This window comes from Lepisosteus oculatus, chromosome 17 (genome assembly GCF_040954835.1).
Source record: "Lepisosteus oculatus isolate fLepOcu1 chromosome 17, fLepOcu1.hap2, whole genome shotgun sequence".
Taxonomy (NCBI): Eukaryota; Metazoa; Chordata; class Actinopteri; order Semionotiformes; family Lepisosteidae; genus Lepisosteus; species Lepisosteus oculatus.
In genome coordinates, this window is record NC_090712.1 from 21,399,512 (window position 1) to 21,425,693 (window position 26,182).

At 34.6% G+C, this 26,182-nt stretch overlaps 1 protein-coding gene across 2 annotated transcripts in view; it reads right to left on the bottom strand.

Moving 5' to 3' along the window:
* lmbrd1 (LMBR1 domain containing 1) overlaps nt 1-26,182 on the bottom strand; it is an 85,681-nt gene that overhangs the window by 31,325 nt on the left and 28,174 nt on the right. For both annotated transcript variants that reach the window (XM_006638871.3, XM_015363265.2), the window contains exons 6-11: nt 23,635-23,723; nt 18,333-18,406; nt 9,816-9,941; nt 9,478-9,630; nt 1,539-1,603; nt 859-961 (exon numbers count right to left, since the gene is read on the bottom strand). In XM_006638871.3, the coding sequence (XP_006638934.1) occupies nt 859-961; nt 1,539-1,603; nt 9,478-9,630; nt 9,816-9,941; nt 18,333-18,406; nt 23,635-23,723 (610 nt within the window). The remainder of the gene's footprint in view (nt 1-858; nt 962-1,538; nt 1,604-9,477; nt 9,631-9,815; nt 9,942-18,332; nt 18,407-23,634; nt 23,724-26,182) is intronic.

Genomic DNA, 26,182 nt, shown 5'->3' on the forward strand with positions numbered 1-26,182 from the left:
AAATAAAGCATTCTTAAATATAAGCAGTAATATTACTAGAAATTGTAAAAATAGCAAAAATGTTTTTTTAATTACATTTTAATTAAAATGTCTGTCTATCCATTAAATTCCCCGACCTTAGTATTCTTAAATTGAAATCAAATCACTGAATGAACATTTCTAATGTTCTACATCAATCTGAACTTTTTCAGCAATTTTAATGCCTTGAAAGTTGACAGATGCCAAAGAGCAATATGCACTTTCAAGTGGGTAGAATACATACCGACCTGTGTTTTCAAAGATCTAACAAAAGGTTTTGGATAAATCACAAAAATGGTAATTACCATGTGTCCCAGAAGACCTAATCATTTTAGAATTTGAGAATCTGAGTTTCAGCTTGCCAACATTGTTGTGAACAATTTTTTATGAATGTTCAGCATCTGAACTATTCCTGCATTGAAATCGTACTTTCTTGGAACATGGACCTGCTGATTGCGGCAGGTTACATCGTGTGAGATATTTAAATCGATTAATGCACCACTTGTGCTGTGCAGAGACTGCAGCATCTGCTCCATTAGATAAAGGAATTAAATCAGGTGATCCCAAAGCAAAACTGAAAGAATCAACACAGCAGCAAGGAAATAACTGGGGAGCCAAAATAGAAAATTGAATAAGGCAGACTAGTGTAGAACAGGATCAGGGTTAACAGGCTCTTGACTTAACAGGTTAACAGGCTCAGAGGGTCCATCATGTGCCACAAAAGAAAGCAAACAATTGAAGTGACCACACAAATTGGCAGGTTAAAGGCAACAAGAACTCAAAATATGTATACAACAGAAGAAATGTGAAAAATTGTATTAAAATGTATTTTATACTTACAGGCTGTAGGGCCAACAACAGTTCATTTAATGGATTGGTCAAATTAGTTCCAAAGATTATGAATCCAGAGTTGATTCCAGCAGAATGAAGAGCTTTATCCAAGCTGAATTTAAGAAACAACAAAGAGTCTACTCTTTATAATCAGCACAGTTATGTAAGCTGCACTTTTAATAGTACAAAACATTAACATTGATTAGTGGTAGCATTGTTTTTTGTTTTTACTATATATATTAACACAATTTAATATACATTAACATTAATATACATTCTATATATAAATATATAGAGTATAATTATTTATGGATTGGATTATCATTTTTATTTAAAAAATAATAGATCCAAAATAATAAAAATAAAAAAGTCCAGGTAAATTCACTTGCAGGGATTGGAGAGGGATTTAAGAGAAAAAGAAGAGAACTTAATAGCCACGCGTTTCTGGAAGCTGAACTGGTAATAGCTATCAACCATGGAAAAGTTTTGTTCTGTTGTTCTTCCAAAAAAAAAATGATACAAAAGATTTCTGCTCATGACATAGTTTGAAGTGTATTCTAAACACTTAGTTTAAAAATCACTACTAATACTACTAATATGTACTAATACAAAATGCAAAACTAAACCTTAAGGCTATTCTGTTCTTTATCACTGTATAACATTAGCCTATGAATCCAAACAATACTCACTTTGATATGAAAAGTGCAATAGTAAACAAGAGAGCCACCAAGATGAAAAACACTCCACACACAATCTGAAATGAAGAGATGAATGTGTCAGAACACAAAACAAAATTAATTCTGAAGTGGACACTATTTTTGTTTATACATAATGTCACCACTGAGGCATGATTGCTTAAGTTTGTTGGCAGTTCATTGATTGCACACAGAAGTGCACGCAGAACTCAAGTTTGCCCTTTTACCAAAACACCAGAAAAAGTATTAATAATGTATAATATATTCATAATAATATTGTATAATTAATTGATGCAATTTCTTCCATCTCAAACCAAAGTTCTTTTTCAGTACACCATGTGTAAAATCACTCAATTCAAAATGAAAGCAAAAATATTAAAGTTTAATTCAAACTCTGGTAACCACTTCAGAACACATTCTCATCATTGAAGGACTGTACATGTTAATTTCAAATGTTAACAAATAAAATACACTTGCACAAGTTTTGCATGTTAGGCTTAAGTCCAGTTCTTGGACATTGACTACTGGATTTTTGAAGACTTCATGGTATTCAATTTTGTATGTTCTAAACATAAGCCTATAGCTATAACTATAGTTAATTCAATACACACAATATAAATTGCAATGTGTCATTTCTTAAATAATCAATTACCATTTAAGCTATACTAATTCAAATGTATACGCAGAATGCCCCAAAATATAAACTAATTTGCACAAAACATAGGAGACTGTAACATCCTTTATTTTTACTTTTTTACTTGTGAACCTTTATTTTTGTAAAATGCTGTCTTTAAAGCGGACAGCTTTAGTTCAGAAATATTTGTATTAATTGTATTCTCTGGTGAAAAAGTAAGATATTCTGTGCACGTACTGTATATACCAGAGAAACAAACACCTGAATTTTTGTAATGGAATAAGAAATACAACATTCTTCATTACAATTATTTTAACATTAATAACTTTTAATACATTTTTAAATTCTAAGTCAAAAAGCAATGCGATTTCAGTACTATCATGTAATAGTAGTTATTAGCAAGAAAATGTAAGCGGTAATGAGTAACAGATTTGTTTTTAGCACTAACCATTAAACCCATGTTTCACTAATGAGGCTTGTTGACTTTATAGACATATAGGTTATGTTTTATTAGTGACAACAAAGTACCTAAATTTGTTCTTGGGCTGTCCATCATTTGTTAATGCCACTCATTAAGAACTCACAAACTCCTAAAATACTTACCCAAAATGATCATCAAGTCAGACCTGATGAACACGAAAAATAAAATGAACTCCCTATCTACCGTGTATGTCTTTCACTCACATGAAGGTGACTGTGTTTGGGTATTCTTAAAATATAGAACATCAATTTTGTAATCAAATGCTTATAATTTTGCTTATCAAATCAAATGCTTATCAATTTCCCTACGGTATTAATAAAGTATTATCTATCTATCTTATAAAAAGCCCATGAGAATAACATTACAAAGCGGGGTCTAACACTAATGTACTGACAACCTTGGAATTTAATTTCAGTCCTAATATGTTCAAAAGTTTTGCCCATCTATGAAGCCTAATTAAGTCTTCCTGGTCCCTTGACACAGATCTGTGTAGTGGCTATTGCATAATGAAGTTCTGCTAATACCCCAGCACAGCACTCCTTAATTGATATTTAAGTACAATTATGCTGTACACTTCTTGGTACTTCTTATGCTTGCGACAACAGATTTCTTTTCATATATTGCATAGCCAGAAATAAAATATTTCAATTTCAGACCTACCACACCATAGTGCCATATTTTTCTAGGAAAAGTGACACCCTTAAAAAAATCTGTGAAAAGCTCTTTAAAAAGCTCTTAGCTTTTAACTGCATTTAACTGCAGCCCTGGCAAAGGGATATGATAGCATCTCAATGCTGTCACTAGTGCATCTACTTAAAATACCTTGAATTATAAACGGGCAAAAAATCCTTGTGTATAAAGTTGATTATGTTTGCATAGATACAGAATTGCAATGCATTTACAGAGAAAGCTGTATATTAAATTTCAGTGATCACTGCAACAGGGATGTAAACATGAAATGTGCGCCTGGAGCAAGGATAAGACTGAAGTGGTTTAAGATGAGAAAGAATCTCTTTACTGAGCACCATGGTGAATGCTAAAACTTGACAGTGCAATAAAACAGACATCCCAAAACTACAATGACTGATATACAGTATATATACTATAAGTGTTGAAATGTTAAATCACTTTTATCTAAATTTGTCCAATAAATGCAGAAGTAGAGTATCACTCATAATGAAGCATTGAGAAAATGTTTGTCCAACATAATTAAGAAATAACCTTGTTTCAGATACAAGATGGTGATTCTTAGATCTGCTGCTATATGCACATATTACACTGTCACAGACAAAATTATCAATATGATTTCATTTGCAAAAGTGAACAGGGATTTGTCTCAGCAAGAAGCAGCTCCAGGTCAAGAACTGCAAGGTATATATGTCAGTAGGTATATATGGCACTGCATATCTGAGCATTGCCTCATCTCTCCCCATTAACACTGAAGTAAGCTACCGCTCATGTTTTCTTCATATGGAATAGGAAAGCTTCATTAGATCATCACTGGTAAGTACAAATCAATTTGGTGCAACTGCTATTTTCAGGTCTCTTTCCAAAAACCTAATAATATAAACCTTCTAAAAATATTCTGTATGGTGTTATATTACACTGAGAAGCATAAGAACTTTAATTGCAGTGTGCACACAAACCTGTATGGTTGGAAATCCTCAGAGAAATCAGGTTTATTTTCCTCTTGCTAACTAAATACATGAAACTGAAAACAAATTGCTCTAAAACTCTGCTTTATTCATCAAGCTAAACAGTACCGATATGGCCAAGATCTTTTCCATTTACAGGATAATGGAGCGCTCACCACAGTAGAGCAATTTCAAGTTAATTGTCTTGGATTCCCAAATGTGATGCTACAGTTAACAGAACACCATCAGGATACTAATCGCTGAAGTATAATATTATGAAGCACACAAAAAAGTCCCCATCCTTCTGTCAAATCTGATTACATCTGAAGAGAATTCTTTATCCCTCTGTGGACAAACTAGGAAAATATTACAATAACACACTGGTGTTTTAGAGCACATTAGCTGTGTATGTGTAGTAAAGCTAAAAATGCACATTGCAGAATTACTGCTTTTTGAGAATTAGTGGCCTCTTAATTTAAATTTCTTATTAAGGTACAGCCACACTTCCTAGCCCAAGGCAGAATTCGGCAAAGATACCGAGGTATCTGGGTTTGCCTTCGCTTCCAGATAGAGTCATGGAATCTTTAATGAACTTGGTTTCATTTCCTCCAGCTACAGTACGTTGTCCCCTGTCACTATATTGGCACATTGTTTTGGATGTTCTGGTCTAGAATTCAAAGATGTCACCTACTGGTCCATCAACATCACATATACAGCAACAACCTTTACTTTACAGGTCTTCCAGCTTAGTACTGACCAGGCACAGTCTTGCTTAGCTTAGATCAGGCTAAGCAATAACAAATACTACAGGATTCATCATTTGGTATCGTAATACAACAGATAAGCACTCTCATGGATATTTTTGATCTGTTGAGCATTTGTTAAGCAAATCATATTTCACATCAGATCTGAGACAAATCAGGATTAAATACTCTAATTTTATTTTCATTTATGTCACTGTAACAAACAGTTAACCAATCCAGTTATTATCCTGAATTCAGACCAAGTGAAGTTAGATTTCTAACAATTACCAGCTCTCCCTATTGCTATTCATATTGAATCTTAAGACGTCATTATCCAAGTTTACTAACATTTAAATATTTCTGAAAATGTTTGCTTTAAAAAATGTATGAAATATTTAAATATGTTCTGAGAACACAACTTGATTAAAATAAAAAAAAACTACATTCCATAAAACTAAATGCAATATTTGTCACTGGTATGACTTAAAACTTCACTGAATGCTGTCATGAAAATTAATCAAACATACCTCCCTAAATATAAAATAACAGCTATACTGAAACAATTAATCAAGTTATTATATAAAATGCTAGCAACGTTCAGCAATATTTAGATGGATTTTGATTTTCTGACAACAACAAGCATTAAAACTAATACACAGTTTACATGCAATGCAACTATAGCTTTAAGTTTAGGACTACAGTGTATACCAAAACCTATCTTTACCTATTTTACCTTATGTTATGCTCCAGGTTTTGTGGTTATTTGTATGTTTTGAATTTACTGCCTAAAAACATTTCAGGTACATCTCCATTATGACTGTTTATACCAGTGTGGGCAATGTTGAGAAACTTGTAAACATCAATTAAATACTTCACTGATTGTACCAGGAACAAGATCTGCATTAAATTGCATTGTGTCTCTGGGAGAACGAAAATGGCACCGTTTTACTAAAAGCTATTTGCTATAATAGCTAACAGCTAACAGTTTGCCTTAGGAAACTTGTATACAAGGTTAAGTATTCGATATAATAACTGCAAGATATGAAACTGCTAGCTATTACCAATGTCCTTTTCAGCTATTGGATAAAAATCAGAGGGGTAATATATGGTAGCCAATGCTTAAAGGCTTTAAAAAGCCTTTATCAAGAACCAGTTCAACATTGTGCTCTTCCTTGCCTTATACAACATCAAAAACTAAAGGAAAGGCATTCTTCTTCTATCATCACCCACTGTGATCTGTGTTTTAAATGAAAGCTAGAGGGTTGTGGTTTCAAATCTCACATGGGATACCAATGTTGTAGCCTTTGGCAAGGTGCTGTAGTCAAATTGCTGCAGCAGATTCCCTGTATAATTGGGTCTCTAGGTTGCTATTGTAAAATTAGAATTTGTTCTCAATTGACTTGCTTGGCAAAATAAAATAAAAAATAGATTGATCCCTTTAAGACGCATCACCGTGACTAGTCAGTGTCTTTAGATCATTACCAAGTATTGCACACATACAGTACATTTTCTCTGCCAAAACAGCTCTCTGAAATTGAACTGTTGAACACTGGTCATTTAGTCTGAGCCTAAATATGACTGCTATAAGTCCTATAAAAAGAACAGGATCTTTTTTTTTCTTGATGATCTGTTCCCTAAATATATGTTACAGTGATACATTATTTGCTCTCAATTCTGTTTCTGTAGGCACCCTGTATGTACCATATACTTACAAAATACAAAATGTGCAAATTTGTAGAACATCTTATCAAAAGAAAAAAATAACTCTTTTCTTCTTAGGTGGCAGATATTGTGGCTTTCAGAACTTGGTACAGGCATTTTCATTGTGTTCAGAAAGAATATAATCTCATTTTCCATTTTACATGGCTGAAATAACATCATCTGGAGGCACTGCAGATAAATGCGTTCATCCTGTTTTTTGAAGCTACTGCAGTTCAATTTCTGCCTCACAGGTTAGCGTAGCACAAAGAAATGAAATTTATTTGCTGTGCACAAGCTACGAAGATTTCTCAATTCCAAATCCAGCAGCATATGACTACTGAAATACAAGTATAATGTGACTTTCATCTTACTGTCATTTTCTCCCTTGTTTTTTTAAAAAAATATTTTTAGGCCTACAGTCATATGATCATTTCATATCATTATAACTAAATATTCTTTTCCACCTTTTAGCATACAAATTCATATAAATTAAACTTCTGAGGAGCTTCTCATTAAATTTAAATTCCTCAAAGTGATGAGCAATATGGTTGTACAGATTATGCTGTTCTTTTTTAATTAATATATTCTATCACATATTATTACTATTAGAAGAAAATATTAATAATTAGTAATACTTTCTTTTATCACCTTGTATATCCCCACAAGATTGATTTTTTTAATTCATACTGTACTATAAAAACAAAACAGACAAAGCTATCTGTCCAGATCAGACAGAAAGGGTATTATAACCTGATATATCATGTGCATGGGTTTATACAGTGCCTTGCGAAAGTATTCGGCCCCCTTGAACTTTTCAACCTTTTGCCACATTTCAGGCTTCAAACATAAAGATATAAATTTTTTTATTTTATGTGAAGAATCACCAACAAGTGGGACACAATTGTGAAGTGGAACGAAATCTATTGGATTTTTGAAACTTTTTTAACTAATAAAAAAATGAAAAGTGGGGCGTGCAAAATTATTCGGCCCCCTTGCGTTAATACTTTGTAGAGCCACCTTTTGCTGCGATTACAGCTGCAAGTCGCTTGGGGTATGTCTCTATCAGTTTTGCACATCGAGAGACTGAAATTCTTGCCCATTCTTCCTTGCAAAACAGCTCGAGCTCAGTGAGGTTGGATGGAGAGCGTTTGTGAACAGCAGTTTTCAGCTCTTTCCACAGATTCTCGATTGGATTCAGGTCTGGACTTTGACTTGGCCATTCAAACACCTGGATACGTTTATTTGTGAACCATTCCTTTGTAGATTTTGCTGTATGTTTGGGATCATTGTCTTGTTGGAAGATAAATCTCCGTCCCAGTTTCAGGTCTTTTGCAGACTCCAACAGGTTTTCATCCAGAATGGTCCTGTATTTGGCTGCATCCATCTTCCCCTCAATTTTAACCATCTTCCCTGTCCCTGCTGAAGAAAAGCAGGCCCAAACCATGATGCTGCCACCACCATGTTTGACAGTGGGGATGGTGTGTTGAGGGTGATGAGCTGTGTTGCTTTTACGCCAAACATATCGTTTTGCATTGTGGCCAAAAAGTTCGATTTTGGTTTCATCTGACCAGAGCACCTTCTTCCACATGTTTGGGGTGTCTCCCAGGTGGCTTGTGGCAAACTTTAGACGAGACTTTTTATGGATATCTTTGAGAAATGGCTTTCTTCTTGCCACTCTTCCATAAAGGCCAGATTTGTGCAGTGTAAGACTGATTGTTGTCCTATGGACAGGCTCTCCCACCTCAGCTGTAGTTCTCTGCAGTTCATCCAGAGTGATCATGGGCCTCTTGGCTGCATCTCTGATCAGTCTTCTCCTTGTCTGAGCTGAAAGTTTAGAGGGACGGCCAGGTCTTGGTAGATTTGCAGTGGTCTGATACTCCTTCCATTTCAAGATGATCGCTTGCACAGTGCTCCTTGGGATGTTTGAAGCTTGGGAAATCTTTTTGTATCCAAATCCGGCTTTAAACTTCTCCACAACAGTATTACGGACCTGCCTGGTGTGTTCCTTGGTCTTCATGATGCTCTCTGCGCTTTCAACAGAACCTTGAGACTATCACAGAGCAGGTGCATTTATACAGAGACTTGATTACACACAGGTGGATTCTATTTATCACCATCAGTCATTTAGGACAACATTGGATCATTCAGAGATCCTCGCTGAACTTCTGGAGTGAGTTTGCTGCACTGAAAGTAAAGGGGCCGAATAATTTTGCACGCCCCACTTTTCATTTTTTTATTAGTTAAAAAAGTTTCAAAAATCCAATAGATTTCGTTCCACTTCACAATTGTGTCCCACTTGTTGGTGATTCTTCACATAAAATAAAAAAATTATATCTTTATGTTTGAAGCCTGAAATGTGGCAAAAGGTTGAAAAGTTCAAGGGGGCCGAATACTTTCGCAAGGCACTGTATAAGATTTTTTGCTTACCATGACTTATGCAGTGACTAATGTAACTGGCTGCAACATTGGGAGCTTCAGATTCAAATTAGGAACTTGCCATCAAATCAGTTAAGGACAGCCTCAACAGACTTTATTGCAAGTACCTCCCAACAATCACTCCAGTGCTCCAATGGAGTACATGAGATGAACACAAACCTGCTAAAGGCATTTTCACACCTGGTGTGCATCAGGCAAATGTGAGCCTTAGTCCAGCATGCAAAACTCATTGGACACAGCAGCTGTGACATCTTAACTCTATTTCTGATGGAAGTAAAATGATCATGTTTTTAGCCTACTTCACCTTAAAAGGACGAAGGGCTCTGCAGAACATAGTGCAGCAGTTCTTTTCAGCTATTTCCAAGTGTCTCTCCCTTCGGTGAAGAACCTGCAGCTTTGACTCCAGTTGGTGCAGAGCACACCTGTCTCTGGAGGACAGGGGTCGGCCATCGGTACACTGGTGAAACACAAGGAACACACTGACGGATCATCCACAGCAAGAGCACATAAACTGTTCACAATTGTCAAGTCACATGTGTTATGTTAGCAAATTCAGTTATTGAAAATTTGCCATTTCATCTGAAATACATGTTTTTTAAAATATATTTTAATTAAAAAAGCCATGAATCATCAGTGACCAACCGTGGCTTTGATCTTCTCTATTTGGTGCTCTACTTCCTCGATGTCTTCTACGTTTTCCAGACGTTCATATGCAACATTCCGGGTGCCTTTTATGAGGTTTAGGGGCAGGACAGACATACCATAGGCCTGAAAACAAAAGGCAAAATATGAAATTATATGTGTGTGTCTGTGCATGAAATACAAACACCCATGCACAAAAATGTATATAAGAAACTATAAACATTAAACAAGGTGTTTCCTTAATAATTGTTTTTAGTAAGTACTAGAAATAGCCCCCAAAGGAGTACAAAATAAATTCATGCATTCTATGACAACTCACTTGGATTGTGACAAGAAGAAATTCAGTGCTACTTGAATACAGTAATTCTTGCAATCTGTTGCCTAACAGTGCCCCCTTGTGGCAATAAAAATGTTTTTCCTACTGTGAAGGAATTGGAAAGTGGGCATGGGGATTGGTCTTCCACTAATCTTTTAGAGTGCGCATATCTGTCTGACATCATTTTTAAGTATATTGGCTTTTAAAAGAATAAAAAAATGAAATATCTACAAGTATTTTGCAAATTGATAAAATTCAGAGGTGACCTGACCAAACAGAAATACCCATAGAATTGTCTGCATTTTAAAAAATATCACTGGGCTGTATTTTGGCAGAAGAAAACCACATTTCCAACTTTAGTGAACATCACCAGTAGGTGTATGGCTGTAAGTCAACATTACATACAAGCAAAGACATTGACAACCGCAATCAGCAATACAGAAGGATATGAGACTTACCTTATAAGGGGATTGGGCTCAGAAATATAGGTTTTTATATAGTTCAGCTGTCTTTCTTGCTAATGCCTTTTCTAATACTCACTGCTATTTATTTTACTGACCATGTAAAGATCTAGGATCCATAATGAAAAAATATAAGTATGGATTTAATCTAAAAAAACAACAAACTATTATTTGGTATTGTAAATTTAGAGCAATCACAGATGAAGATGCTGTTTGATATACTATTAGTTGATATTGAAGCCATCAGCTTTTTTAAAATGGATCACAGGGCTCCTTAGTTGAGAACATGAGCCGAATGCCAAGCAAGTTCATAGAGGAAGCCGGCAATGAGAAACCTTTTACTTCTGACCGTCAATAAATTAGTGACTTTGACGAAGAGAAAAAAACAAAATAGACACCAGTTTGTTCTGCAGAAACCAATGAAACAAGCTTCCTCTTTTATAGTTAAAAAATATTTTTTTATTTGGAAATAAATAAATCCCACCTGTCCTGTCTGAACTTAAACTCACTGTAGATATTAACATGAACTCGGTGTCTAAACAATAAAGAGAAGAGTGCAGAATTTTTATGGTTCAACAGAAACAGGTGGATTCAGAGACCCAGATGTGCTAGTGAAATCTTCATTTTTGCAGGCTGTAGGAGTACCTTTTCTGCTGTGAATGCAGGCAGCCTGTGGCAACAAAAAATCCCTGCACATAGAACCTACAGAAAGGCCCTATTTAAAGGAAATGTAGCACATTATCAAAAATGAATTACCACTTTCTTTCTACAGCAAACAGCAGGGACAAATGTTTTGCCCTCAGATTTTGGTACTCATACCATATTTACACTATCTTTACAAAAAGAACAGATTTGTAAAAATCAACTTCGGATACATTTTAAGAAATTCATAGTACCACAAAGTTATCTTAATAACATGAACAACTTCAGTGATTTTTACAATGCAGACATTTTGACATTTCAAGTTGCTAATATTAAACTGGAAGATTATGACTGGCTTAATAGAAAATGCATATGCCAATCCCACTGACGTACAGTTAAGATACATTTTACTCATTACCACCTCAGTAATAATACAACATTGAAAAGACCAAGTAAAGAGCTATAAAAGGCCATAGCACATGTAAAAAGCCAGTTCCTAGACTCAGAAAAAAATATTCTCAAATGATATGCATCTGTCTCCTGTAAGGGAGCAATCAATAAATATATTGATTCTACATGAAATATGAAATATGGCTCTGAATGCATTTGAACTCCCACTGACAGCTGCCTTAAAGCTGTTGCATTATTTCAAGCTTAGTAATGTCGCAGAAACCAATGAGGCATGCTCTAATTACACCTCAAACATCAAAAGCCCCTCTACAGAAGCAGATGAGCATTTTAAGGGAAAATCTACTGCTTGGTACTAAACACAATATGAGATTATTCTGTATTTATTCTGTACACTGTCAGAGTACATTAAACCCTCACAGCAACAATTCTCCTACTGGTGATTTTACAGTTGCACAGATACATTATTAGTTAAAAAGAGAAACTGGTAAAACACATCAATCCTAACAATTCTTTAAGCTTTGCTTGATTCTGATAAATTACAGAAAACCATTTAACTTCTAAAGACTACTTGATCCAGTAACACCAGACTGAGAAAGGATGTGATGCATCACATTAACAGAATAGTCAATAATTATTAATATCCAGAATAACTCAAACTATCATTTCCATACTTCAGATGTAAAGCACTGGTTATGTTTTGATTTCAAGTCCTGACATATTTTAAAATGTAACCAAGAAAGGAAAAAGACATGAATTATTCATCAATGTTCTATCGCTTCTGTCATAAGCATTTTTTCTTTGTACCTTAAGCCATTTATTTTATAGTCTTACACACATCAAAAGAGCTTCTAAAATATATGCCAATCTGAAAAATACAATGTTATGTTTCTCGAACAAAGATTATTATGATAGGTATTAGTTTATTTTCTAAAAAACATTTTGCAACAAAAAAACTGATAAAGCTTTTAATAACATTAAGAAAGAATTGCACATTTTTTTGCTGCATATATTTTGGATTTTAGCAGAATTTGAAAGTAATTGAATGTGGGTATTGTGTTGAGGCCTGCAGCAGGAAGGAAGCTGTTATTTAAAGTATGCTTAAATGCATACTTTGTAGTGACAAATTTCATTAGAAACACATCTAGCGTAAGTGCATAAACCAGTTATACTCCTCAGAGCTAATGGACAAGCTGATTTATGCCCAAGCCTATTTTAATTATTTTCTTTGCAACAAATCTTAAAGAAAAGTTTTCTAATGGCATTAACTACAAGTGATCAAATCTCTACCATAAAAGTTAATAATGTAGAGCTTGGCTTGGCTCTCATGTACTTATCCTTAGTGGCTTCTCAGAGACATCCTGCTTTGATATATAGGAAGATGAAGCAAACCAGGTGTTCTGATCACCATTACTCCAGTCCAATGTTTTTAATTAGAACAGACAATGGAAAGTTATTATAAACTGGTATTAAAAATAAAACAATTCTACCAAAACTAAATTTTTGTAATTAAGTATCCACATCATACTATGGTACAGAGGTCTTTAAGAGGAAATGACAAATAATGACTGTTATATGTCCAAGGTTGTTTTTCAAGGTTTATTCTTAAAACAACCCTTAATGCACCCTTCTAAAATGAACCCCTCACAACCCTCTACAACCATTATTGGAAGTAGTCACCTGTAAAATGGGGTAGTGGGAAAAATCTGGAAAAGTGTAATGGGTCATAAATAAATGAGTTATTCATGCAGGAACATTTCAATAAAGAAACCAACATGCCTCAGGTATCAGAAAGTACTAAATAGTGTTAGTACAGATGAAACAGAAATGTGCAGCCATTAGAAACACCCAAGATAAAGGCCTCCAAGGCCTGATAGTTTTCTATTAATTGTGAGAAAACAAGAGATGTTGATTCTTAGGTCATTGCAAAACACAGAGAGGTAGTATGAACTCAGTTGCATGAACTAGCAAACAGGTTAGTAGCATCAATAGCCTCTGATTTGTAACTTTATGTAATAGTTAATGCAAGTTAAATAAGTTTTTAAAAATTTTAAGTAACAATAACAGTCACTGATGGAGTATACCATATGATATATTTATAATTTTCAGAATGCTTTTATTGAAAAATTTAATTTCAATTTACAACCAGTAAGCATATGGGGATAGGTGAGTTTAAATTCAGAAATAGTTAAAAGAACAGAAAACTGAGTACAGATAAGAAGTATATATTGAACTGGTGATATAATCAATGTAGTATGACAAAGATCTGTATTAGGTCTTGTGCTCTTGCTTATTTATATTAATGATCTAAATTCTAAATGATCTAAATGGTTTAACAAGCACTGCAGCATAAGCTAATGAAATTCAAAAAGGAATTTGATACAATTCTGGGCAAACGCATAGTATACACAGATATTTAAGTTAGTATTACAAGTCACTGTAGCATCAAACTATTATTCCAAACACATTTTTGATGTTTATTTCATGATCGTTAATATGCATTAACTTGTATCTGAGATAATGAATGTGGTGTAATTATAGCAGACAAATAAAACCTACGTGGGTAAACCATAACCTTATAGTGGATGTATTCTAACTCTGACGTTAACAATTCTTGTAATCCCTAAGTGAATGATCAGTTTTGTATAACAGCAGATTAGTTATTAAATATTATCTATTTCTGATGGATGCTTTTTGGTGCTATATCAATATATTTACATTTAGAATCTGTGTTTGAGTCCATCAATTTTGTTTGATTAAGTCCTAAAAGTTGTCAAGTATCCATTTACTATTACCATTTCTGATTGCCACAGTAAATCAAAACCCTCACATCACTACATCACTAATAAAAATGAACTTGATACGAAACTCGAGAACAATATGACTTCTGGACTATATGAGGAAGCAATAAAAAAAGACTGTAAGAATCTATAGCTAAAAAGTATAGAATTTAAATCGAGGGATGCTATGTTAAAAATGTACAGTGCATCACAATTTCATGTACATAGAATACCTCATAGAATCAGTCCAGTGAACATCATATTAGACATCACTGGGCTTAAAGGTACACTCTATACTGACAGGCTAAAAGTGGACTGCATCTTTTTAGTTTTAAGAAAAAAAGCACAAAGTGTTGTGTGGATCTAGAACAAGCTATCCAACAAGCTTAGCCATGTTGACTAAGTTGATACCCTGACTTCTTTCGAGGATCCTGGTCTCAGTGCATACCACAGATCATTGCATCTTAAATGAAGACCCCACTGATATGTGACACAATTAGTAAGGTTTCAGGGGCCAAAGTCAACTTTGAGGTGCTATAAACAAACCACCAAAGCTCTTTCTAGTAATCCATACAATGCTGCTTTAAATTAAACAGCAGTATGGCACCAAGATGAATAATAAGTTGATCTGAAAAACCATTTGTTAAATGCCATTGCGTTGTACTACTGAAAAGAATGTGATAAAACTATGGAAAAGTTTCCTTTTTTGTAAACAATTGTATAACATTTCCTAAACAATACGTTAGATCTTCGGCCTCTAAAACCAAATTATAGCTGTTGTATAGAAGTCCTGAAAACTAATCTCTTTACCTTTTCTTTCTGCATCAGCATCTTACAGCTGAAGATTTGAAAGTGCAGCACATGGGGCAAAGCCATGAGCCCTACTCAACATCCCTTGCAAGGAGCTTTTTAAATCATACTCCAGAGATTCAGAGTGAATTACACAGCCCTGGTCTATTAAACCTTCAGGCCAGGGGTAAAACACATTATATATAAAGATTGCACTCTTGGAATTCATGGTTTTCAAACAGAGAACAGCCTTTTTGTTCTTATGGAAAGTGTTACAAATGAAACGCAATTTGTGATCTGTATAGTAGGAATATGTTTTAGAAGTGTATCTTGATTTTTAGGCAGTGTTTTAGGTTGTAGGTTCAATTGGATGAAGGCTTAACCTTTCTTCAAGGATGGTTATGTTTTGGGTGATTTATTTTCACACCACATGAATTGGTATGATATATTGTAATTCAAAATAAGAATCTGGATTTCTAAATATTCTGAAACATACCTTTGGTAATCGAGTCGAGAAAGGACAAATGTGTTGACCAGCTTTTCACCAACATTAAACAACAACATAGGACATAGTCTAGCAATATTTCTGAGGTGGAAGCATGATGGTTTTGCACATGTGGGGCAAACATCAAGCTTGGATCAACTATCACCTCATGGTTCTCAATTTAGATTGAAATGCAAGTACAGTGCCATCCACAGACAGGGCTACTGTATTAGTATGCTTTTTAGTCTATCAGTTATTTCACAGTTCTGCTAGTCTCCTCAATGTGTGTGATAACTCCGCATATCATTTTATTTTAGCACTTCAGGGTCCTTCAGAGAAGAAAATGTTTGCTTGTGTTTCAAAGCATTTTTTATCTTTTGACCAGCTTGAGCGCATTTGATTAGTTCTGCAGTTCCCACAACACATGAAGGGGGATCAGAGTTTCTGTAAACTCATTCTGTATGTCCTTTTCTTCAAGGGGTAGATGGTTTGTGTTTCTATATATGCACACTCTACATACTGGAAATATCATATACACATATATTCTAATTTATATTAGCATTGTAGAAATGCTATTTGTTACTCATTTCCATTATGTCAAACCACAAACAGTAGCAAATCTGTACTATATTAAAATGTTTGTGTTTAAACAGAATGCATAATATTTGCTATGAAAATCCACTATAGTATTTTAGTCAATGGTAAATTACCATACATTTATTTGGGGATGAAAATGAGAAGCTACTTAAAAAGCAATTTAAAGCAGCATCACAAAATGCATTTTAAATTATGTTTTTGCAGTGCAGCAAATTTATTAAACATAAATTGCTTGCTTTTTGTTGGAAACAGTATGCCAAATGTGATGATACCACCACATAGTATAGTTACAGAAGACAGCGTGAGCACCCTTCATTTTTAATATCGTTCACTAATAAATTTAGCCAGCAAAGTATTAACTATAGTTTCAAAGGACCACTGAAATACAATTTACAACATTGTTAGACACAATGAATAAATAACACTGTACTAAAATGAAAGCTGCCAAAATTTGTGTCTGTAACTGTACTTGGACTAATGGGGAATAATCAGGGGATGGGGAATAATACTAGCTGAAGATCTAACTTTAAAACAAAATAGGTGTCAAAAATGAAATTTCCAATATAACAATGCATCCTAGAAAGGGTAGCTGCACTCCACCTTTTAATGATTACTTCAAAACCGCAATGAATGTCATACTACAGACATTTACTTAAAACTGCCCAGAAACTGAAACTGTTTATACAGATTAGAACAGAGCTCAATTAAGAGACGTTCTAGTCACTGTGAGGATTTGTATTTTGATATTTTTAGGACAACACATTCATTTTCAAACTGCACTTAAATTATAAATCTTAACAGCCGTACATTGGATGTTGGAAACGTCAGACTAAAACATTTGTTCCTTTTCAGAAGCAGTAAACAGTATTGTTATGTTTTTGAATTAATTCTAAGTGGTCAGCTTTGGACAAGAGCCTATGATAAATTAGCACATACTGTACAGCTCTTTTGTTATCACCACATAAGGAACTAGTCACTTTGACTCCATTAGGTTAATGAGGCAAAGTAATAAGACTTGAAATGATAACTTATGTGCTCAATCCTAAACAATCTATAGCAGGTAAAAAAAATACATTTTTTGTACAGAAACCGATGGCCTTGCCAATTATCAGACCACACCAAAAATGGAAAACTTTATACAAAGTAAACTACAAAAGAATATGAAAACATTTTTGACTTCTGGCACCGATTTGAGATTTGTTCATGGACTATGCACAACGGCTGCAGCTTCAGAGACCGTGTGGGACACTTAAGACGTAACTTACTGTAATTCCTTTTGACAGCTCTAGGGAGATGTCAGGGTTTCTGGCTTCATGTTTTAATAGAAAGAAACTCGCAGAAAAGTTATTTTTATTTTTTTCCTTTGTTTATCCAAACTGTTGTTTTGCCTAGCTCCACTGTGGTACTAAAACCCTGAAGCACTTTACAGCCTAGTTACCATGAGAGCAGCTGTGAAAAATCTATGACATTAACCAGGGTTACAGCAGAGTTAGTTTTTCTTACTTAAAAAAAAACAGGCAGCTACAGAAGGGAGCAGGAATCAAAATACAGGCAAGGATTATTCGAATTTTCACTCATTAGGTCGGTAGACATACAGAAAATAAGAGTTGGGCCATGCTTATGCACTTGAAAGTCACACATTCTAACCATATAATAGATATGGTAAGTTATGCTTCAGCAAAATACTCTAAAGAATCGCTCAATGGTTCTTAAATTCTGTTTTTTCCATGGTATGACTGAAAGGTGTCAAGGACTGAAGCACAGGGCCCAGAGCATTTAAGCTAAAAATAATTTCAACAAGTTATTTGTGCTGCTACATTTACTCAGACAAGTGGTATAGTTACAAAACATTCACTCAAAGCCTGTTTGCAGTGACACTTCCCAGAACATGAACGTACTGTGCCTTTAAGAAATGACCAGCCAAATGTCAAAACTTCCATTGCCAACACACAGGTCAATTTGTACTGTCATAGTTCTCCTGAGTACATGGAAATCAATGTTAATGAAGTGGTAGCAACCACTGGTCCTTTTCCTACTTACCGTGTATGTGATCACTGCCAGCATTCCAATCAAGGTCAAGGAGCTAATGGAGAAGGACAGGGCAGCCAAGCCATCTGCAAAGCAAAATGGTAAAAGGCATCTGAGATTTGTGTTTGAACTGCAGTATACATAGCACTAAGCTACACAGAGAAAAAAACCTTTCTGAAAAAGAAAAAAAAAACTAACTTTTTTCAATACTTAACTAATAATACACAATCTATCATAATCAACTGTATTTAAAACTATTTAGATTCTGAGATATCTTGTGTGATGTTCTTTAATTTTCATGTATGAAATATTCAAAACTCTAATCTGAACCTTCTGAAACTAGGATTCTATCAGCAGTGAATATTTCCTTCATTTATTACATACCGTGAACCAGGATTTCTGTATGAAAACACAGCTGGACACAAATCAAAACACAGTGGTCTCAAGAATGATTGGCACCCTTGATTAAATGGTATTACCAATTTAAAAACATTTGTTCTTAAATAATTTTATTAGAAACTTGTAGTTTTCCCAATTTGGATGACATAAAATATAGCTCATTATCACCGCTGTTTATTTTATATTGGTTTTTTTGTTCATCTTTATCAAGGGTTCCAATACTTATGCAGCCCACTGTAAGTGATTTAATAAGAAATTTTAAAACCAGCCCATAAACATCTCATCTGTCCATTACGTGCCACAGCTAAAGTTGACGGAATCCATACTGAGATTACTGTTTTATGATTTTGCAAAGTGTTAGTGAGGAAAAGTGCAGGTGCAAGCAAACTGTGCCCTAATACTCAGCAGCTTTGTATTAGGGGTTGTTCTGGTCACTCAGCTATCTACAATATGGAAAGTTATGATCTTATTTTGATTCATATTGTTTTATGAATAGAGAGAGCAAAGAAAATTAGACTCTAGCTACCCCCTGAAAACAATATCTCAAAAGAAATAATAAAAGAAGGAATTAACTGTAAGCCACATGCATGAATGATTAAAATATGGTCTAAATATATTGTCCGGGATGAGACAGAACCACTTAAAGGTATTGTAATTCCATGCAAAGCCAGACAATTTTGATGTGGGCATGACTGAACAATTCTGCTAAAGATATTCATGTCAATTTATTATAGATCAATGGACACTCTGTTGGGGACTTGCCCTTCATCCTTAGTTATTATTAAACATACCAGGACAAATAAGATATGGAGTACAGAAATAGATTATATTCAAGAATATATTCCCCCCTTTTATTTTTTTAATAAGAAATTTCTCATTATACTGCCCACAATTCAAAGGCAAAGTCCATGCATGACTGCGTTTAGTGCCTAGCCTTAGTTGCATAATTAAACAGAAATATCTTGTCACTGCAATAAAATATAGTGGCACTAATTTAAAGTTTCATTCTGCATGACTCTTCACCTCACACTATTTCTAAGAAGAAATACCAGATGGAAGTTTTTGTCCAGTTCAAAAATCTAAATGTAATCTTCCTAAAAAAACAAAAAGGCATTTGCAATAATTGGAAAATTTTAATTCCTCCAAGATGGTCCACTCTACTTGTAAACAGACAATGGACTCAGACTGGGAATGGAAATGCATTGGAATGCTCAAGGTACACAATACATCAAAGGAGGACCAACTGGCTCCATAGATATACAGGTTAATGACCTGAAGGCATCAATTTCATACCTGGATAGAGGGAGACCTAAAACCTCAGGCAGTAGGCTATTGCTGTGAAGTACACACACAGTATCTTTCTTTCTAGATTTAACATCATTTGACTTAACAAAAACTAATTATGCTAAATAACCAATAAATCTGGTAAGAAATGTTGGTACACAATACACTTGTAAATGAATACAGGCACTTTTCATCTGAAATGGTACTATATATTTAGTTTAATACTGCTCCTTTTAAAAATAGTTCTTGACTTGCACATATATGTTTTGGCATCCTCTGCCTGAACCGTGATTAATCGGTTTTCACTGATGAATAGTTTAATAATGAAATATGTCACACAATTACAAAAACTATGGGCTGGAACAATATTAACACACAGTAGTGAATCTGCTCTGCTGTACAGAGTCACTGAGCTCAGAAAATATAAAATTTCTTCATAATTATCCACAAATGTCTTTTGAATCATCATTACTACTAAAAATCAGACACACATCGTTCCATAAAAAGAAACCAAAGTAAAAGGCTGGAAACAAGACATTGAAAACAAAAAAAAAAGAAAGTGCTATTTTCTTTAGTATAGAGAAAAGCTATGCTTGGTGAGTTATATTCAATTCAAAAAAGCGTGTTTATCACAAACAAACAAAAAACATCCCACCTTACAAGAGCATCAGCTTTGTTTAGTTTTTTACTAGACAAGCAAGACTGAGATTGAGAAGAAAAGTTTTGTTTATTTAATTAAAGGCACGATACCTGCCAATCTAAGTGAAAAAACAAACCTAATGCATTGCCTTGCAAAGGTATTCACTTCATTCCAATGATCTCATTTTGTGGAATTGTAAAAAATGTTTACAAGTGAATACTTTCAATCAAATCCTGAATGCTCAAACTGAACATTTTTGTGGGTCAAACCCATGTCATTAAAAAGTAACATCAAAGAAAAAACAAAAGCTCATATTTTAATTGCGTACGTATTCGCTTCCTTTGCAATGCAAAACCTAAGTCAGGTTCAGGTGAACAAAATGACTTTGGCAAGCCACACAGGTAGTTTAATGGACACCGTCTGTATGCAATAACAGTGCTTGACATGATTCAGAAACAATACCTTCATCCTTAAGGTCCTTCAAGCAATTATTCTTTGCAGCTTTTTATTTACATATATCTTTACAATCTTCACATATGATAGCAAGACACCAACATGCTCAGCAATCTGGCAATTCTCTCGCAGGCCATGGATTGGTATGGCCACTGTGCAAGCCAGGTGCACCTCTGGTAGACAAGAGTGAAGCTCAGATACAGACACAGGGGCCTGAGGACAGTACTGGGTCTTCTCACAGACCCCAGAGACAGAGTCCATCAGCAGGACACATCGGAATCTGTTATTCCGTTATTCCACCACTAGACTTCAGCTCCAGGGAAATAAATGACAGTACAGATGACTCACAGGGAGAAGCAGATGAAGCTGATGACCAAGTCCCTAGAGCAAGATGAGCTGTTCTGACATTGACAGTGTTAATGTGCCAATACCAAGTGGAAACAAAACTGAACAGACAATTTAACAAGAAATGAACCAGCATATATAACTTATCTTACAATAGAACATAGGAAAAAACAGCAAGAAAGTTTGTCATTTTTGTGAAGTTCTTACACTTTGTATCTGGCTCATCCCAGATAATCACATTTTAAATGTAACACCTTTTTTCAACAGATGACATTTACTAGTCACAGAAACATTTTAGTGTAGGCGAGTACCCAGAGGCCATTTTACATGCAGAGTTTTTGAGAATTATTTATCACTACAAATTTAACTAGAGAGTACCATTTTAATCTGAAACCCAAAGGCCTTCCTGAGCAACAGGTAACTATTTTACATACTATATGCTCATGGGGTTTATGGAGGCCCTTAAAAGGCACCATGCTGCCGCAGTATTTTCACTCTGTAGCCTGATTCTATCATATTTCATAAACTAACCAAGACTGGGCCTGGTGAGTACTGAGACAATAGACTTCCAAAGGACAACCAGGGTGCTGCTGTAAGTGGTGTTTATGGACTAGTAGGTGGCACTCTAATCTGGACACAAAGCCCCAGTAAGACGACAAAGGACAATGTCCTGCAGGAAGTTCCACCCTCTGGATGAGACATTAAAACAATGTGCTGACTACATGGTTATTAACTATCACAGCGAAATTCCACTTTAGGCTTGTATGATCTGGCCTTGCTTAATTCATTTACCAATGAATTAATTAATCAAATTCTCCAAATGCTGGGTAGTCACATTTCTTTATTATATATTGTACAATACAGTATACAGTTCCCTCCAACATTTTTCAAATCCCTGGCGAAATAGGAAAAATAAGCATCCTATAAAATACATATTTATACACTGGATAAATCTTTTGCTTGAAATACGTTAGAAAGTTATCTTAATAGCTCTGCTCAGAACAAAGTTATTATACATTTTAGTCCAGAAAACACAAAGGTCACATTTATTCACACCCACCTCTGTAATTAGTACTTTGTATATCCATCTCTTGCAGGCAACACACTGACCATTTTGTATGATAACAGTATAACATTATTAGATTTTTTTTTAAGTCAGACATAATTCAATTCATAACTCACTGTGTTATATGATGTTTGTTTTTCATTGAGGGTCAAACTATTTAGTTAAAAAGGTTTTGGCACATAATAGATGTTGCATGTCACCCAGGTGGGTACTGCACTAGTGGATGAAGTGGGACCTATTTTGGGATATTTAGGATCTATTAGGATGAAAAGCATAACAACATTGCCATATCATAGATACACCTTTGGATATCCTTTTACTGCATTTGCCGAGTTCAGAGAAGATGTGTTTTGGAAATAGCAAACAATGTGAGCCTGGAAAGGTTCAGGCAAAAAGCTGCGGGGATTGGCCTCCCCGCCCTCTCTTTGGTGATGCTTTAAAACGTGGAAGCCAAAAGGAAAAGAAGAGGAAAAACAGAGGAAGAAAAAGACCCTGTGTGGAATTGTGTGATGGGAACTGGGTCTGTGAAGTCTGTTAGCAGTTTGGCTGCCCGGTGATAATTGTTAGTTCAGCTCAGTTCATATTGTTTATTGTCATTCTGCACAGATGTACAAGAGAGAACGAAATAGTTTCTCCTGGGCCGAGGTGCACAATACACTAGAAGGTATTTGAAAGGAACTGAAGAAATTGGTAAGCCATGAAAAGCTTACGTGTCAAACTTGGTTTGGGTTTGGCTCTGGGGTAATTAGCTCAGTAAACTTACGGCTGCAATATTGTCAACAGTATTTTCTGTTATCTATCTACAAAAAGATCAGTTGCCACAACACCCAAACTCCCACAGCTGTCGCAATACATTGTTAAAAACATTACACTGATTAAATTAAAGGATCAATTAATATTTTAACCTTTCATTAAAGAAAACTGGACTCCATGCCAAAGCTTTTTATATCTGTGCTGTGATAATATAATTTACATGGTACTTGTTTAAATTTTGTGAGCTACTCATCTGCTCATTCCCCACTTGTAAACAATAATAAAAACATATATGTTGAAGTATATAATCCCAGGTTAGAAAAGTCTCATGACCAATACTGAATAAATTAGAAATATCAATTAAGTTTACTTACGACTGCTGCCAAGCTCCTCAAACAAGTACGTAACTTTCTCCCACTGAGTCGAGTTTTGATTAGCTGGTACATTGAGAGGAACAAAGGCACTGCAAAACAGAGAGCATAAATATAAATTAAATGTTTTCACACACTTCAGCCATTACATATAAAAACACAGAGGAATCACAAGGTTTTCACCTATTTATGTCAAACTTCAAAGAAAGCTCCATAAACTCTGTAGGTTGCTTCATATACCAGTACGCAAGAGAACAAAGGATATCTGGAACTGCTTAATGAGGTTAATAATAAAAAATGTAGGAGACACACTTCACATTTTCTATCCAAAAATAGAGTAGTTCTATGACATCTCACTAATGGAATACAGAAACATTAAAGACAGGTTTACAATTAGGTGGACATGACCACTCAGCTATTTAAACTGTAACATTAAAACGTATACCAGTGGAGTGAAACTTACCCAAAATCAATGCGACATACTGATGCCTATTCATTATGTCACTTCTAAATACATTAAACCAATGCTGCACGACACGACATCTAACAATATTAGATAAATATTGAGAAACTGAAACTGTGGGCTCCTTTCAAAGCAAGAAAATGGTACTTAGAAGTATTATTACCAAAAACACAAAGACAATGAAAAAACAGTTAATTTGAGTATGATTCATTATACAAAACCATTTTCTGTTTTTACCTTTTCTCGTTTCTGAAACCGTTAAAGGAACCTGACAAACATGTTTGAACAAGCTTAGAAATAAAGATACTGTACTTAAAACATTGAATTATTTTAAATTCTTTAAAATCTTAATCTGTTTTGATGTTATAATCACAATACCAATATCTCTGTAATGAACATTAAATTCATACGAAAAACTGAAACATTTACTGTTACAAATGTTTTCTGCACTTTAAAGGCTACAATTCCATTAATATGTTACCTGAAGGCAGTAAGATTATTGGAATAAGAATAACTTTTACATTTCCCTATTTTATTGTAATAAGAAATGGGCTTTAAAACCATTTCGGAGCTTCTGTCTTATGTTTCCAGTTTCCAAAAGATGGATTTTGTGACTACATTTCAAGACCAAGCACTCCTGTTACAGCTCTCAGCTCCTGCCCCACTCTCTTTCATGTAAAGAAATAGAACAAAGCACAGCTACAGATGTAGCCACTTCTTCACCTTACACGTTATGAATGGTCTGACAAAACTGCATAGTTAAATTAACCTCTATCAATGGCCTTTCCTACACACAATAATTGTGATTTATTGGACATAGGAGGCTACAGGCAATAATGAATTTCATAATGCATGCAAGAAGCATGTTTGTAAAACACAAACTAAACTCAGAGAAGATGCAGAAGTCCAAGGACAGTGCAAAACAGTAATTCTGAAATATTAGAATTCTGGCAACAAAGCTGACACCTTATCCATAAATTACTTTCCAAGTTTTATTAAAGGATCAACAAGGAATAATATATTCACTTCCATCAGTCATAACAGAATCTCTTACATTATATGACACTGATACCACAAGGACATACTTAATTCTAGGGCATTTTCATTTACAGTTACAATTCAATTTATTAATACTTGATAACAGAACATTAATTTGAAATCCATTTTACAGCTGGGAACCTATACAAATAATCTTAAAGCTTTAATTCACATATCTGAAAGATATCAATAGTATCTCTTCTCCACACATAATGTTACAAAATTCTCAATTGCCAATCTGTACAGTATGACAGCTATCTCTTTAGACTTTCCGTGGATCAAAGCACATTTTATTTCCAAACTAAAGGTCTTCATCACAAAGTTAAATAATTTCCCTTTATCTACAGTGTACTCCCATAGTACCATTTTACTTGTTCCTCATGAATGCGATTGGTATATTGACCAAATGATTAATTAGCAAAGGGGTCTTCTCACCATTTCAATTGCTATCTATCACCTTGCATTTAAAAACAGAATGGATCTACACAAATTTAGTTCTATGATTCTTGGTAGATAAAGCAATTTGGTTTAGGCCTTGAAAAAACACTGCAATCACTGGAAAGCAGTCCAAATGTAGTGGCTTTGTTCTAGAATCATGTATTTGTATTTTTATATTTCAAGACTTTTGTAGCAGCAGTATTTCTACCAGCTCTCTAAATTTGTAAACCATTGACACAAAAGGATTAAAATATATTTGTTTAACATAATCCTTGGATCTCAGGAAGTAGTTTAAAAACACACAGAAAAGCATCGATATCAGCAGTTCCTGAGACCATCATTACGACAAAATGATTCAACAAAATGTATGAATCTTCAATGGCTCTACTTAGAAAAAATACAACCTTTTTCCCCAAAATGAAATGAGAGAAGGTAGTTCAAATGGCAAAGTGGAGTGAAATTACTTCTGCCACAGAAAATAACTTTTCAAACCTGGGCCCACACAATCTGCCACATGGATTGGCTTCTTGATTCAACACAGTGTTTCAACAAGAGCTCTATTTAATGGTTCAGAGCACATTAAATTATGACTTGAACCGCAAGCATGTTACT